Genomic DNA, 16103 nt, shown 5'->3' on the forward strand with positions numbered 1-16103 from the left:
CCTCAATCCATGAATTCCAGAGGCAGCTCACTCTACCTAAGCAGGAGACAGACCAGAACAGTCCACCTCCCTGGTCGTCGTGCCGAGGAGAAGCACACGAGCCTAGTCAAGCTGTCCAGGATTTAGGTCTGAGTGGGCGATGAGGTGAGTCAGGGGCTGAGGATGCAGCCGGCCAGGGGACACGGTGCCTGGAGATGGATCCTTGAGACACCTTCCGAGCCCCGAGTGGGCTGCACCACCCTCATAGCGCAGAACAGGAGCCCCACTCTCTACTGGTTTTGCTTAAGCCACGTGGGGGCAGTGGGGTCGGTTTCTGACCCGTGCAAAGCCTGACTGGTACAGCAAGCCGGACTTTCAAACCATTAGAAAATAAACTCAGTACCCAACTAGCTATTGACTCTGTACTTTGCTGCAACGATGGGAGTGTTCTGTTCCTACTGCCCATCCACGGCAGTTAGCTATTGGCCACATGTGGCTCCGGGACACCTGAAATGTGGCCACTATGACTAAGGACCTGAATTTTGAATTTTCTTTAATTTTTTTTTTTTTAAAGATTTTATTGATTTATTTGACAGAGAGATAGATAGCGAGAGTAGGAACACAAGCAGGGGGAGTGGGAGAGGGAGAAGCAGGCTCCCCGCAGAGCAGGGAGCCCGATGTGGGACTCGATCCCAGGACCCTGGGATCATGACCTGAGCCGAAGGCAGACGCTTAACGACTGAGCCACCCAGGCGCCCGAATTTTCTTTAATTTTTAAAAAAAGTTTTATTATTTATTAGAGAGAGAGAGAGAGAGAGCACGAGCAGGGGGAGGGGCAGGAGCAGAGGGAGCAGCAGACCCCCCGCTGAGCAGGGAGCCCGACACAGGGCCGAGATCATGAGCTGAGCTGAAGGCAGATGCTTCACTGGCTAGGCCACCCAGGCACCCCGATTTAATCTTTCTTAAGTTACATTTAAATGACCATGGGTGGCTAGTGGCTACCATATTGAACAGTGCATACCCTGAAAACACCTTTGCCCATAAATGCTATTTCTGGCTTAACCAGAGTCTCCACTGCCTCGCTAACTTTAATGGCACGTACAAGTTACCTGGAAGACAAATCTTGCCTGCGGCTCCCCACCTCCCCATTCTGGTTTCTGAAGGCGCCTGGCAGAGCCCTCTGCGCCCGCGATCAACAAGAGGCTGATGGAAACGCCTGAGGGAGGCATGGCCATGGGTGTGCACGCTGACCAGCACCAAACCAGCAGAACTGCCCTTCTGGGCTGGAATACTAATATTCCAGCAAAAATGACCAAAGCACAAACCACCATGGGGGGAGGAGGGGACACGGGTTGGTCTGAGTGGCGTTGGGGAGAATTCAAGGAGGAACTTTGGGAAAATTATGACAGTATTTAAAAACTTACTGCCCCCAGTTTAGGGACACTGGGAGATGACACTAGTCAGTCCTTCGATCACAAGGAAGTATCTGCCAACAAATTAGCACAAAATTAACAACTATTACGTCCTGCTGTGAGAAAATGAATTGCTCAGAAGCAGGTGAACATGTACTTTAAAACAATCTCATTTGTGAAATAACACTACATCAACTATAAAAATGGGATAATTATGCATAAACCTCAAGATTTTACTATGAGTTTGACATTTCAGACTCTGAAACACATCCTGTGAAACTGCATGTTCAGGGACAGCCGGGTGGCTCAGTGTTAAGCATCTGCCTCCAGCTCAGGTCATGGTCCCAGGGTCCTGGGATCGAGCCCCGCATCAGGCTCCCTGCTCAGCGGGAAGGCTGCCTCTCCCTCTCCCACTCCCCCTGCTTGTGTTCCCTCTCTCGCGGTCTCTCTCTGTCAAGTAAGTAAATAAAATCTTAAAAAAAAAAAACAACAACCCGCACGTTGGAATCTCTGCTTACTGCCTGTCGGTCCAGGTCCCGCACGGCACCTCTGGAGCTGAGCGCCCAAGCTTTTCTCTGCATGTCCTACTGCGTGGGTGCCAGCCACTGCCTCACCCGGTCATCTATGTCCTCACGCCCTCCCACCCGACACAGTGGCCACTGTGTTCCCGTGGAGCTGCCCCTCCTCGTCAGCGTGCCCTCTGATTCCAGCAGGCAGCTGCGGCACTGCCACCCCAACCGTGCCTTCTCCTGCAGACCCTCGGGGGCGGTGCTCATCGCTGGGGTGGCGCCCACCTCCACCGTGTGGGGGTCTTTCGCGCTGGAGGGCCCTCCCTATGTGGTCATGTCCCAGCATGACCAAGGTTCCTGAAGCCTGCCTCCCGGAGGCCCAGGCATCATCCACGTGCTCGTCTTCTCGGCTGCCCTGCATGCTGCAGGACGGTCCTGGTGGTCACATGCAACTGTGTGGTCACTGGGTAAGAAACAGGCTCCTCGTTCATCTTCCAAAGTGTCTTGGTGCCTTGAATACAACAGAGGCTCAACAAACACAGGCTGATTTTTGTTCTCATCTCCTTGCAAACTCTTGCTGGGCCCACAAACTTGGCAGGGTCACTAACCTGAACTGCTGCTCTCTACAGGCGGTCCTGAAATGTGCTGTTACCGTGCAAACGATCACGTGATAACGCAAACGGGCTCAACTTTAAGACCATTGCTTTCTCTTCATTTTGAATCAAGAACATACCCCAAAATGAGACGTGTACGCAGATTTCTGAGTACTACTTATGGACACGCTTTTCTGTATCTTACAGACTGCTCAACAACGTACTGTCCGTACCTGTCCACGTCGACAAACACGCCCCACGATGTGACGTGAGGTTGTACCCAATTACAGAAGACCCCTCTCCTGACACGCAGGTCGGAGGGGCCGACAGAGGGGGCGAGGTGCACGTGGAACGTGCTGTGTACTGCAGGTGGCCTTTGCAGTGAGTGGAAAGGTGAGGGATTTGGTGACTTGCACCGTGTCCAGCTCTATGCTCGTCAAACCGAAGTAATTCCAAGTCGGGCAGGCCATGGTGGACAAAGAGGAAAACCATCGGCGAAACTGGTCACAAAGAGCCATCACAAAAGAGGTCGGCAGCCAGGAAGACATGAGGGGGGACCAGGACGCCATGCAGCCCATAAAAAGTCACCCTGTATCAGGACACTTAAAACCCGTAAGCGAAGCAAAGAGATGTCATCTTTCCACCTGTCAGACTGACGAGTCAGGGGCTGGTGGTAGCCGGCTCCGGCAGGGGTATTTTCATACCCCCAGAGAGAGACAAAAATGGCCACAATCGTGTTAAGGGCTCACTTAGCAGTGCCTGAAATTTAAAAAGCATTTCTACAGTCAGGGATTCACCCCATGGCTCCACACACTGAAGTAGTGCACGAGACCCAGGAGCAGGGTTATAGCGCTAAGACCCGGGGGCGGCCTGCACGTCCGCCGTAGACTGGGTCAACCTTAGGGCTAGTAGCAGTCCCTCGTCCAATAAGTACTCCCCAAGCACGAGTGTTGACGGGCACAGGGAAGAGCTCTTCCGGAGGCGAAAAGCCCGACATGCCACAGTAACGCACCGGGCGTGGGCCTAGGAGCGTGATATTTCAATCTACACATGGAAATAGGTTGTTTTCCCTTGAGAATACACAAGAACTAAAACGCAGTATTCACATACCATGGGGTATGATTCAGCTTAAAAAACGACATTGTGACAAGTGACACAGGCTGGTCCCGGAAGAACCAATACTCCACCTCCACGAGGCCCTGAGAGCAGCCAGGCCGACGGCCACGGACGGCGTGGGCTCCAGGGGCCCCCTGGCCAGTGGTTCATGGGGCAGAGTCTCACTCAGGAAGATGACAAGGCCCTGGGGGTGGAGGGTGGTGACGGTGGCACGTGATGCTCAGTGCTCAGTGCTGCTGAACGGTGTGCTCAGAAAGGGTTAAGGTGACAAGTTGTATATATGTTTATTTCACACGATAAAAACTGAAATAAATAAGGACTCCACAGGAATTGTGAAACAGGAACACACGAGTAGGGAGGCCTGCTTCCTCCTCGTCCGCGCCTCTCCCCTGCACGTGGACGGTCTGCGTCAAGCGCACGCACCGCTGTTAATCAAAGTCAAAGCAGATGAGCTGTCACAAGCTCCCGCCAGGTTTTGAGCCAGGCCTTCTGAGGGGCGTCCCTACACTGCCCTGCACAGGCGGCTCACACAGGCTGGGGGGCCACACCCCAGCAGCTCCCGAGCCCCCACACCCGGGTGGGCAGGGCGGGGGGACGGGTGTGTCAGCACCTGTGAGTGGAGTGTGCACAGCACGGCCCACGAAGGCAGGCTGACCTGTCTCCGGAAGCTGCTTTAGGCTAAAATACTTCCCAGCTGAATCTCCTTTATGACAACTGCCAACGTAATTAAAGGATTTTTGTTTCAAAGCAATTAAAGACATTATTACCATCTGCTACTACCATCATGTTTTTGTTGAAATAGCTTAAGAATTACAATCCCTCCACTAGATGTGCAAGAAGATTGACTCAGTGATTTAAACAAGAAGTACCAACACTCATTTCTACGTACGTATGACAGATTCAGAACACGTGCTTGAAAACAAGAAACGTGGGAGACGCCACCCGTGGATAAACAGGAAAAAAGCCCAAGTTGAAGCCTATCTTGTATTTACAGGGAGAGGATTCTGGTAGCTGTGAGGAGGCAACACAGCAGACTGGGGGAAACTGCGAATCAACGATGAATAATTCCGGCCGCGACCAAGTTTCCACTCAAACACGACGCTGTCAGGAAATACAGATATGACGACGTAACATCACCGGCTAAAACAGCTCCGTATGCAGATGTCCACGAGCTACACCGTCCACTCCACGTGCACACGGCCTCAGAACAATGCAGGCCACGCACACAGCCCACTCCGAGCCGCAACCATCCCAGGGGAGGCATGTCGGCCTCTGCTTCTCCCTGACTGAGCCCCAGACCGGCTCCTGACGGGAGACGGTGGGCTTGGCCGGCAGCAGGAGGCGGGAGCCCGGAACTCAGGGTGAGGTTTTCCTCGGGAAAGATAGACACCCCGCAGGTACGTGCAGCCCAAACCCGTTTCGAGTCACAGCCCTAGACTCTCAGAGACGTCCACGTGATCAAGAGCACGGGGCGCCTTCTCCGTCACTGGGGAAGGCCACTACAAGACAGGCTGGGGACAGTGGAGAAGCCCTGTCCCAAGCCCGGGGCAGGGGAGCAAACGTGCAGAGGGCTGGTCACGGAATTCAAGTACTGGTGTTGACATGGACCCAAGCCGTCAGTGCTCTGGCCAAGTGTGTCCCCAGGTGGATGCACGTCCCTCCCGGGAAAGCCCCCAGTGGCCTCATGCGCTCTTGGGAGCAGAGGTTCCCGGCCTGGGGTTAAAGGTCCAAGTCTTTGAGACCGCACCTGGCACCTGCCTCGGGTGCTTTGATGGTTTTGACCACACTCTCCTGGGCCCCCTTGGGGCAGGAGACCCACACTCACCCGCTTCTACACGGAACGCGGATGTGGACTTTAACTTACCTCCACGCTGAAAGGATTTTCCTCAACTTTTCCGACTTCTGCTTCTGGCAGAGGATTTTTTAAGGTTTGCAAAAATAAAGCTGCTTTCCTTTTACGTTCTGCTTGAAGCTGTTTCTCCTTCGATTCCTTAGACGCCTGGGCCAGCTTCTCTCTGGCAGCAGCTGCAAGTCGGTCCTCCAGCTTTTGCTTTGCTTAAGGAATAAACAAAAGACAGCGATGTTTAGAACACGTGGTATTTTATAAACACCTTGCTATCTTAATTTTCACAGGCAGAAAAAGGGCCACGAAATACAGTGCAGTTGTTCTAAAATGTGACCCAAATTTCAGGATAAACAAATCAAATTGAATTTTTAGAGAATTAGTTCAAAATGCGTATTATTAGTATTTCTAATAGTTCACCTTCAGAATCAAAGTCAGAAGGTTGATGGGATTCCACAGCAGGGAGAGCTGGAATCATGGAAACCTGAGAATGGCACTCATCCCCGGCAAGGGATGCTGCATTACAAGGTTTACTCCAAATGATCCGACGCATTGCTCAGTTACGGCAGTCGGTGCGGATTCAGACTCACGTGCGGAGCCGAGCCTGCTGAGAGCAACTATGCACGAGGCCAGGTCTGAGTAACCCATCCTTCTACAAATGTTGCTTCATCCGTGCGTGCATATACAGAAAAGCAGCATACAAACCCGGGGAGAACACACAGAAGCTGCTAATGCAACTACTTTAGTGCAGAACGCAGTGTGTTCTGGAGGAGGGGTGGGAGACTGGGGGGTGCTGGTGGTGTTGGGGGCAGCCGGCGGCCTGGCCAGGACCCAACCTGGGCCTGCGTCACCTTGAAGGGTCTGAAGGCTCTGCAGGCAGACCGCCTCACAGAAGGGCATCTCCTTGTTTGGTACAGGACCTGAGCCGGGAACACAGGCTGAGCATTCGCCCCAAGGCGGTGGTCAGAGCGCAAAGGCCCCCCGCCCCCCATGAAAGCACTGTGGGCAGACTCTAGAAACAAACAAGCTGCCGGGGGTCCTGCGTCTGATGCTTACTGAAGAGCAGTGCCCGCATGCTCGACACCCCCACCGAAGCCCCTTGGTTCTGGTGTCCAAAGACTGGAGGTCCCAGTGGGCAGTCTGCACTGTGGGCTTAGTAGGTTAACCTTGTGTTTATGTACTTTTTCTCTCAAGAAGTTGAAAACATAATGACAAACCTTGCTTCGCTTCTAGCTCCTCCTGGGTAAGTTGAGGCCGCTTCTCCTCAACAACTACACAGGGTGGGGTAACTGCCGGGTTAGTGTTTGTAGCACTACTAGAACTTTCTTGGCCTTCTTTGCCTTCTTCATCATCATCACTGTCATCATCTAGCTTAACACGATTTTTTTCCAGGGGAAGTAGATCATTTTCTTTGGCCTTGATTGCAAAGCTTATTGGAGCAAATGAAGCTATTGAGAAAAGTGAAAATGGTGATACATTTTTAGGTACCTGGAAGCACAGAGCAGAAACCCTCACGGGCCCCACCATCCACATGAGCATCGGCTGGCGGGGCAGCGTCCCGAGTGGAGCCACATCTTACGCAGAGGGAGATCCTAGGGGCAGCGGCCTGCGCCTGTGTTTTCAGAAGGGGCTGTTGAAACGCACGCTGCACGCAGGGAGGCTGGGCTGGCTCACGGGGGGGACCCCATGCACGCCTCACCAGGGACGCAGGCACTAAGGGTGAGTCAGGGTTGCTGCGTTTGTAAAGGGTCAATTCTCCTTGGGGTTTTCCTTCTTTTTCTGGGCTCAGCATATGGCTGAATTTGCAAAGGTCAAACAGGCATATGATGCGACTCCACTATAAAAAGATATTTCTAAAAAAATCCCAACCCTATAAAGTAGCCTCTTCTTACAAAGCGAAGGTTACTGGGCCCAGTCCCTTACTCAGCAAACATCGTAACAGGCACCTACTTCATGCGAGGCATCATGTCAGACCACTGCTGTCACAAAATCTTAGGTGGTTCCGTGTTCTCCCCAAGAATATTTGAGAATTTTAACTTACGAGAAATACAAAGGCCCAAAAGGAAATAATCTTCTTCCCCGTACCCCCCCATCCACTCAGCACGCACTCAAGAGTCCGCTGCTCTCTTGGACACTAGGGTAAAGGTGGTTCTTAACGACACCTAATCGACTGTACTAAGGTACTTCCCTTTTAAAAACCATGAATTATCATTTAATGAAAGACATCCAAGTAAACCACAGCAAAGGGAAATTTTAAAGTGCAGTGCACACCAGCGAACTCTGAGAACGCAGGAAGGGCGTTCTGGGTAGGTATGCTGCTTTTGGATGTGCTCGACATTTTCCGTAAGAAAACCGGCAGGTTCCAGCAGAAGGGGCATGTCTGTCGGTGACCGCACACGGGGAGGGGTGGCCCAGCTGGCCCCTCAGGGTCCCACGATCAGCATTTTGCGGCTCCACAGCCACGCAAGCTGGAAGTACGTAAGTACCCCAGATCTCTGAAACATAACCACCTTTTGCCTACAATCACCTCGAGCCAGAGCACGCCCAGATGCTCAGTGCTGGGAAAAGCACAGTTGGTAAGTCAAGCGGAAAGTCAGCGTCGCACCGCCTGCGCCCCCGTGTACAACAGACCCCGCCCAGAGGCCACACAGGGGTCACAAACACGGTCTGTTAGGAGAGTCCACGGTAACCACTGTCCTGTGCGTGCGTTACACAGTCCACTGTCTGCAGGCACGCTACATCATCTATGGCTGAAATGCTACAATGTTGGGGACTGTGGGGCGGGCGGCAGGGGGAGCGGGGTGGTGTGCTCATCACAGCATGCTGCGTCTGTACACCCTGAAATTTTCTGAGAAAAACAAGTTTAATATTAACCCTTTACTGCCTATGGTAATATGATCTCTAACAAACACAGGCTCAACTGAGCTTAAAAGGCAAAAAAATCACTTAAATGTTAATCAAAATTGCTCACAGACTTGGGGCTACAGTATTCTATCTCAAGATAACTTTAATGATTCTTAAACCATCTCTTCCTCCAAACAGAAAAACCAGCCATCAACAAATGTCATATTTTAAAATAAAAGCTTCCGGAACACTTTCTGTGCTAACACAACATTTGTAAGGACACTTGGCATTTACGCGTGTGAAACGAGGCCAAAGAGCACAGTTACTTGACGCAGACGCTAAAGCTAATAATTTAGTAACGGAAGGGAGCACCGTGACAGCCCGCGGGCCTCACCTCGCTAATGCGCAGCCTTGTCAGGGGTGCTGCTGGCCTCCCTGCTCACAGACGGGGAACCGAGGTAGTCACTTCTCCAGCGAGCTGAGCCAGAGAGCGGAGGACGGGAAACCTGCCTTCGTGTGAGGGAACCTACCCTGGATCCCCTGCAGCAAGGATGCGCCCCGGCTCCGGCCCCGCCTCCATCTGCAGGGCCTCCGTCTGCCGGGCCTCCGTCTGCCGGGCCTCCGTCTGCCGGGCCTCCGTCTGCGCGGCCCGCCGCTGCCAGCCTCCCTTCCCTGGCCTCTGCCTCCCTTCCCCCGCTTCCGCCTCCTCCAGCCTCAGCTCACGGACGCCGGCCTGGCCTCTCTCCGCCCCCCTCCACACCTCTGCGGGTTTCGTATCCTGTGTCCACAGCCTGCTCACCCTGGGCTGCAGGGCGTGGGGCCAAGGCGGCTGGGAGCCAGGCCCGAGCGGCAGTCAGTGCGTGTGGAGGCGCCCACAGTGCCCAGGCCTCCATTTTCCGCAGCAGATGCGACTCCATGGATAAGGGAACAGGCTCGTTACTGTCGGCCTTCAGAAGTAACCACGTTCTCTACGGAAAACTCTGAAGCCGCCGGCGGACAAAACGGAAGACCAGCCGTAGCGTAGACGTGAGGAGGAGCCGCCCGCACACACGTGAACGGGGCCACGCCGGAGCATTAGGACCTGCTCCCGCAGCGCCGTGCCATGTTTCCGGGTCAGCAGAGATCATTTTTAAAAACCGGAGTATTGTCTCTTGTTCTGGACGCTCCAGTTTATTTCAGTTTCCCACGACCACCGCCGAGGGTTTACTTCTAAGAGCCTACGGGCCTGCGGTGAGCACCCGGCCGGGTCGCCGGGCCGGCCCGCAGGTGTCGGAGCGCGAGCTGTCCGCGGGGAGGCTGGTCTTCTAGGGGCCGCGCCCTTGCACGCCTGCAAAGACAGCTCGCGTCCCCGCCGCCCGGAGCCTCTCCCTCGCTGAGCGCTGTGTTCAACTTGACTGATTTGGGAGGCAAAAAACAGCATTTTGTTAATGAAGATACACTTTAAAAATTTATTTACTGACCAGCTACTTGTCTTCTTTTGTGAGTGATCTGCCCGTGTCCTCGGCCCACTACCCTCTGCCGCACTGTCTTTTCTCAGCGGGCGCTGAGCTCTTCCCACAGTGCGCACAACTCCGCTTCTCCTCTTGCCGTGTGAGTCGTCTGTCACTGAACTTCGTTCAGGGCCTGTCCCCGTCAGACCTCCTAATCTTTCCTTAGGATTTAGGGCTTCAATTTTTAGAAAGTCTATTCCAACTCTTAGATCATAAAGAAGAAATTACCTTTACTTTCTTCCATCTTCATGGTTCTTTTTTAAAAAAAGATTTTATTTTAAAGAGAGAGTGTATGTGTGCAGGAGCTGAGGCGGCGGGACAAGCAGGCTGTGACCTCAGCGCGGAGCCCGACGCAGGGCCGGATCCCAGGACCCCGAGATCATGACTGGAGCTGAAATCGAGTTGGCGATGCACCAAGCAGGTGCTGCTTTATGATTTTTTTTTTCATTTAAATATATAATCTGCCTGGAACTATTGTTGTCAGATGTGAGGCTGAAGTCGTATTTGTTTGTTCTCTGTAACGGGGGGCCGGGCTTGCCGACGTGAGTTACTTTTGCACTGAAGAAGCTTCGCCGTCCACACTGCACGACACGCCGGTGCCTGCTGGGGACCTGCTGCCGGGCCCTGGGCCGCCCCGCACTCCCACGGGCCTTGGGTGGCACAGGCTCCTCTTTCCTGTGGGGAGCAAACCTGACCCAACGCAGTACTTCCAGTGGCCTGGACTTGGCCGAACCCGTGCGTGTCCCCTAAGTTCTTCCAGACCTATACGTCCGTCACGTCCATCACACTACCTCTTCTTGACACGACAGTGGCAACTTACACTTTCCCAATTTTTTCAGTTATTTTCAAATTCATTCAAATTTAGGGTTATATGTATTATTCCTGCGCACTCTGAAAATCTCATTTTCTTCACCCACCGTATGCTGTGTATCCTATCCGCCTGCACAACAATATGCTTCACTGGCCTTTTCCTACATCCTCGCTGGTTCCGGCTCTGACATGTACTGTTCCCCCTCTCCTGCGTTCCTCAGATGCGTTTTATGCTTTCTAGGTTCTTCTTCTTCTTCTTTTTAATATTTTATTTGTCACAGTGAGAGAGGGAACACAAGCAGGGAGAACAGTAGAGAGCGGGAGAAGCAGGCTCCCCGCGGAGCAGGGAGCCCGACATGGGGCTCGATCCCAGGACCCTGAGATCATGACCTGAGCTGGAGGCAGACGCTTAGCTGACTAAACCACCCAGGCGCTCCAACGTTCTAGGTTCTTGAGCCGAATGCTTGTCACAGGTTTTCTTTACCAACATTGAGCATACAAAAGCTATGTAAATTTTTGTTTGACAATTTTGCTGTATTTGACAATTTTTTGACAAGAAATATTCCCATTGGGGGTGCCTGGCCGGCTCAGCCAGCGGAGCGAGCGACTCTTGATCTCAGGGTTGTGAGTTTAAGCCGCATGTTGGGTGTAAAGATTACTTAAAAATGGTATCTTAAAAAAAAAGAAAAAGATTTCTTTGACTCATTATTTTGGAGTCTTGACGCGTCTGAAAGTGTCTTTGTGCCCAGAAACATCCAGAATACTTTTCATTCAGAATTCCAGACACACCTTAATTACCTGGCATTTATTGCTGCAGATGTGGGTCTGACGTGCCAATCTGCCTTTCCTCCGCCCGGGGCACAACCTGCCCGTTTTTCTCTCTTGGATGCTTTCCTGCACCTCCACCTCCTCCCTTGGAGACCTGAAAACAATCTGCAGCCCATCTTTGCACCCGGGGTGATTTTCAGGCTTTCAGTGTATTTCACCGTATGGAGCTTGTTCCTAGGCAACCCCTGCAGATGTGCGCTGAGCAGCGGCACCACGTGCTGCGCTCAGTCACGATGCCTCCCTGGCACCCAGGCACTCTGCGGCTCCACACCGGACCGTCACAGGCGCGGGCCGGGCTCTGTGAGACGGCTCCGAGCGCAGCAGGAGGGGGGTGGGCCGTGTGGTCCCAGCTGCCCCACTGCCTGACGATCGTGGCAAGCCACCTGCTGCCCCCGGCTGCTCTGGCCTCCCACCCGCCCGCTCTCTGGTTGGCAGAGGCTGCCATGGCCTGGGGGTCACTGCCACCGAGCCCCAAAGTGTCCCTCTCTTCTCTATGAACTAAATTCCAGGCGGGCTGGCCTGTCCTTCTGAAACACAGATAGTAAATACCTCCCCCCGCTTCTGCAGCAACAACTGATTTTATTCTCCACTTATTATGTTCCTTTGTCATTTCGATGAGAGTCTGCAGGTGGCTGGGAAGGGTGAGATTCAGCAGGTGTGCTTAGGTAACTCCTGGAATGAGAGGCTTGACTGAGTTTCCCCGGTCAGTCACCCACCTGCGCCGGGCTGGTTACTCCAGATCACCACCCTATCCAACAAGGCAGCTCGATGCAAAGCACCTCTGCCCCAGCAGCTCGCCCTCCCCCGACTCTCTGCAGCTCTGTGTCCGGCACCAGCCCCACCAACAGCTCCAGGTGACTCTCTGCTGGGTGTCCTCACAGTCACCACCTGGATGCAGTCATTTCTCTGATCTGGCACCTGCGACGACCGAAGTCCCAGCGCCCCACGAGCTGATTGTGGCTGCTCTGCAGGCCGCGCCCCCCAGGACCCAGCCACCACTCTGACCACGCCTCCTGTGTGCACCTGCATGCAGCTCTGGCCTCTGCCTGGGACTGTGGCCCTGTGTGGGGTGCCTGGTACTCCACCAAGTCCCTCCCGTCCCTGCCACGTGGGACTCACTGCAGCTTCCTACGTCTCACCCACACTGACCTGTGCCAGCCCCCCGTCCCGCCCTTTTTAGTATATCGACGCTTTCTATGTAGGCCTGCCTGAACAGAAGAAAGTCGTTCTAAGAACATAAATGGTGACAAGGTGCAAGGAGTGGAGGAGTGCCCGGGAGAGGGCCTCAGGACACACAGACAACTAATCTCATTGGTGCCAGAGTCCGTACGCGAGTGTGCCTGCTGGAGTCCAAGAAGGAGCCAAACACCCGGGACACGTGCTGAACATTTCCGTTAAACTTGCTAGAACAGACCACGAGACAAAGCTGTACCTCAGATGAGCTCCTATCCCAATGGCCCCACACTCCAAATGAGGAAAGATTGCGAGGCAGGGGAGCTTTAGGACAGCAACCTCCCGGAGGTGACGGCCCCCCACACCCCCGACCTGACCTGACGTCTGCAAGGGCGGGACTGGCAGCGGCCTACCTTTGACCAGCTTCCCGTCTGCCACAGTCTTACTGGATGACGCCTCCTTCTTCCCCGTGGGGCCGCCTCTCGCTGCGTCGGCCGAGTCTTCACACACACCCTCCTCCCCACCGTCACTCGGCTTTTCGGGAGCAGATTCTGCAGGAGCCTCTTCTGGTGCTGACACAGCCTAGAGATTGAACGTGACGGTCAACGGCGCCATCAGAGCCACCCAGGGTTTGCCACAGACAGACAGACAGACTTGCCACCTCCTGACACAACACAGCAGAGGGGGAGCGCAAGGAGGTTCTCCCTCTGGAAGGACAGAATGCCTCTAAAAGCTGTAATGCTGTCTCGGGGGCCGACGCACACCTCCTTTTCTTTGGACACAGATGCCTGAGAACCCTTCCAAAATATCAGATCATGCCCGTCGGCTGCACAGGAGTCATTTTTATTGGTCTGAGCAGTTACAGATACAAGTCTGAAGAACGCCACTGATAAGAAGCAAGGCCTACATCATCTACAAAATAGGTTTGAACCAAACAGGCACCCATGTAACCGGGGGAGCGCTGCAGGAGAAGCGTTACAAGGACAGGAGGAGCGGCATCCAGCAGGTGTGCGAGTCCCACAGCGGGACGCTGCACGGCAGCCGGCTGCCCCCAGGATAAAGGCCCCACCACGGGCAGCACTGGCCATGAGCACCACGCTCCCATTCTACATACGGACGGGTATGTTAGTGCAAAAGAAACAGGGAACAGGGCCTCCACCAAAAGCTGTTAAAAACAACAGCCAACCAAAACATCAAAGGCTTCAAGAGACAGGATTCTCTGTTCAGAACATGCTGATCATCAGTGAAGTTTGCACAGGGGTCAAAGTCTTCCAAGGATCCCAAACACAGGTTTCCACTCTGAAAGGTGCAGGCCCTCGCAGACAGAGTACAGCCAGGAGCCCTCTGCTGCGTCCTGGGAGTAAGTACTAGTATTCCTGCACCTGTGCCCCAGCCAACACAGAGGCTCCGGGTCTCCCCGGCCCCCCAGTACCTGTGCCCTGTCGCCCCCTTCCTTCTGGAGGAAGAACTGCTTCTTGAACTCGTAGTAGGCGTTATACTGGTGCCAGGGCTGCAGGAACTCGAACCTAGGAGCAGAGACGAGGACGGGTCAGCTGCGCGGACACACGGGGCTCTTACAGACGGCTCGCTGCGAGCAGCCGCTGTCCCACATGCTCTCCAACGACCACTCGAACCAGTTACCCCGACAGCCGTGCGTGGTCACAGAATCACACGCAAGCGCAACCTCTTGCTGGCTGGCTCACACCCGAGGCATGGAACATTATTTGATTAAATGGCAGACTCTTTTCCCTGGTTCTTTGTTTTGTGTTTCTTTATAAACACATATCTTTTTTTTAAACTTGTATTTTTCTACCTGGCATATATATTTTTCCAGTTTTTATTTTCACTTCATTTGGTTAACAAACAGTCTGATACTCGTTTCAGGTGCGCGGTGTACTGACTGAGCACCTCCATACACCCCCCGGTGCTCCCCAGGACAGGTGCCCTCCTTCATCCTCATCCCCACCCCCTAAATGGCAGATTCTTGAAAAGCAGCAACTCCAGCCCTGTTTTAGGTAAGCTTCAGCATTCTTAAAAACAAAACAAACAAAAAACCCACCACACAACTCTAAGTAATTCAGCAAGGTGATTATAAGACGTATTTACGTAAACACACGAGGATTAAAAACGTTAAAGAAAGGAATTAGGTAGCTAGACTAAAACCAAGCTAAGTGAAATGCCCCACACACCCGTATCCATCCCCCCCGTTCCATTCCTCACCTCTGGTCGTTCTTGGCACGGACGCTGGTCTCAAACTTGAGGCCGTTGCGAGCCACGTATTCTGCCAGCTTGTCGATCACGGGCTGAATGTCGGGGGGCGGGGGGATGATGGCCGCCACGGGAGCAAGTGCACTGCAGAGGAGAGCTCTGTCACGCTCCCAGTGCAGGGGCCCCCGAAACCACCAGCTGGTGGACCAGCGCGGCGCGCTGTGGGGGGCTCTGAGCGTCCTGGGCCACACCCACACGCAGTGACACACACACACACACACACACACGGAGACTATCTGAGCACACCTTCAACCACGAACAATTAATCCAAGTCAGCTCCTTGAAAATGGACTAAAATATCCTTGCCAGTGGTAAAAATGGGGTTTTATGGAAAGTAAGACTTAAAACCATAAAAACAGGTTTATTTTTTCCCCTAACGTTTCCCTCCAGTGATAAGCCAATTCTTAGAAGCAACCAAGAATAAGTCATGCGTTGATTCTTTTTCACGTTAAAACAGAGGACGTGCACTTCAACATCCTCGTTTCGTGCCCCCTTTCTCAGCACGGTCAGAAAGGTCATTTTGCAGAAACACCCAAGTGTTCTGTCAAATTTCAACTGCAGGCACCCAGCGCTCCTGACAAAGCGCCCACAGAGCACTCGCCCACTCTGCAGACCCCAGATGTTGGTGTAAGACAGGTGTTGGGGCCCAATCTCTGCCCCACTGTCACTTTTGTTCAATGCTCAGCTGGTCTGGCAGCCAACCCCCATTTGCCTACAGCTTCTGGGAGTCACTTCCATCGACTTCATAAAATCCTGCATTTCTTGGAAATAACTGCAGCTTCACTTCCCCCTGACTTTACGAAGAACTGCCCAACTGAGATGTCAGAACATCAGAAAGCCCAGATGTGGGGGGTCAGGGTGGTGTGGGTGCTAAGGATGCAGGGGTTATGGGGACTGTGGGGTACTGAGGATGCAGGGGTCATGGGGGAGTAGGGTGCTGAGGATGCAGGGTTTATGGGGTATTGGGGTGCTGAGGATGCAGGGGTTATGGAGTAGTGGGGTGCTGAGAATGCAGGGGTTATGGGGCACTGAGGATGCAAGGTTTATGGGGGAGTGGGGTGCTGAGGATGCGGGGGTTATGGGGGAGTGGGGCACTGAGGATGCAGGGGTTATGGGGAGTGGGGCGCTGAGGATCCAGGGGTTATGGGGTAGTGGGGCACTGAGGATGCAGGGGTTATGGGGAGTGGGGCGCTGAGGATGTGGGGATTATGGGGAATGGGGCACTGAGGATGCGGGGG

General features: G+C 53.6%; 1 protein-coding gene across 3 annotated transcripts in view; it reads right to left on the minus strand.

Annotated features, from left to right (window-relative positions):
• Positions 1 to 16103, minus strand: part of SFSWAP (splicing factor SWAP) — a 70395-nt gene that overhangs the window by 21203 nt on the left and 33089 nt on the right. For all 3 annotated transcript variants that reach the window (XR_004681377.1, XM_035016803.1, XM_035016802.1), the window contains exons 9-13: positions 14818 to 14949; positions 14030 to 14123; positions 13011 to 13179; positions 6670 to 6900; positions 5474 to 5664 (exon numbers count right to left, since the gene is read on the minus strand). Coding sequence is in view for 2 of the 3 variants with exons in the window: in XM_035016803.1 (XP_034872694.1) it covers positions 5474 to 5664; positions 6670 to 6900; positions 13011 to 13179; positions 14030 to 14123; positions 14818 to 14949 (817 nt within the window). In the remaining variant the exon portion in view is untranslated. The remainder of the gene's footprint in view (positions 1 to 5473; positions 5665 to 6669; positions 6901 to 13010; positions 13180 to 14029; positions 14124 to 14817; positions 14950 to 16103) is intronic.

Source organism: Mirounga leonina, unplaced genomic scaffold (assembly GCF_011800145.1).
Source record: "Mirounga leonina isolate KUSES-001 unplaced genomic scaffold, KU_Mleo_1.0 Mir_171, whole genome shotgun sequence".
Classification (NCBI taxonomy): Eukaryota; Metazoa; Chordata; class Mammalia; order Carnivora; family Phocidae; genus Mirounga; species Mirounga leonina.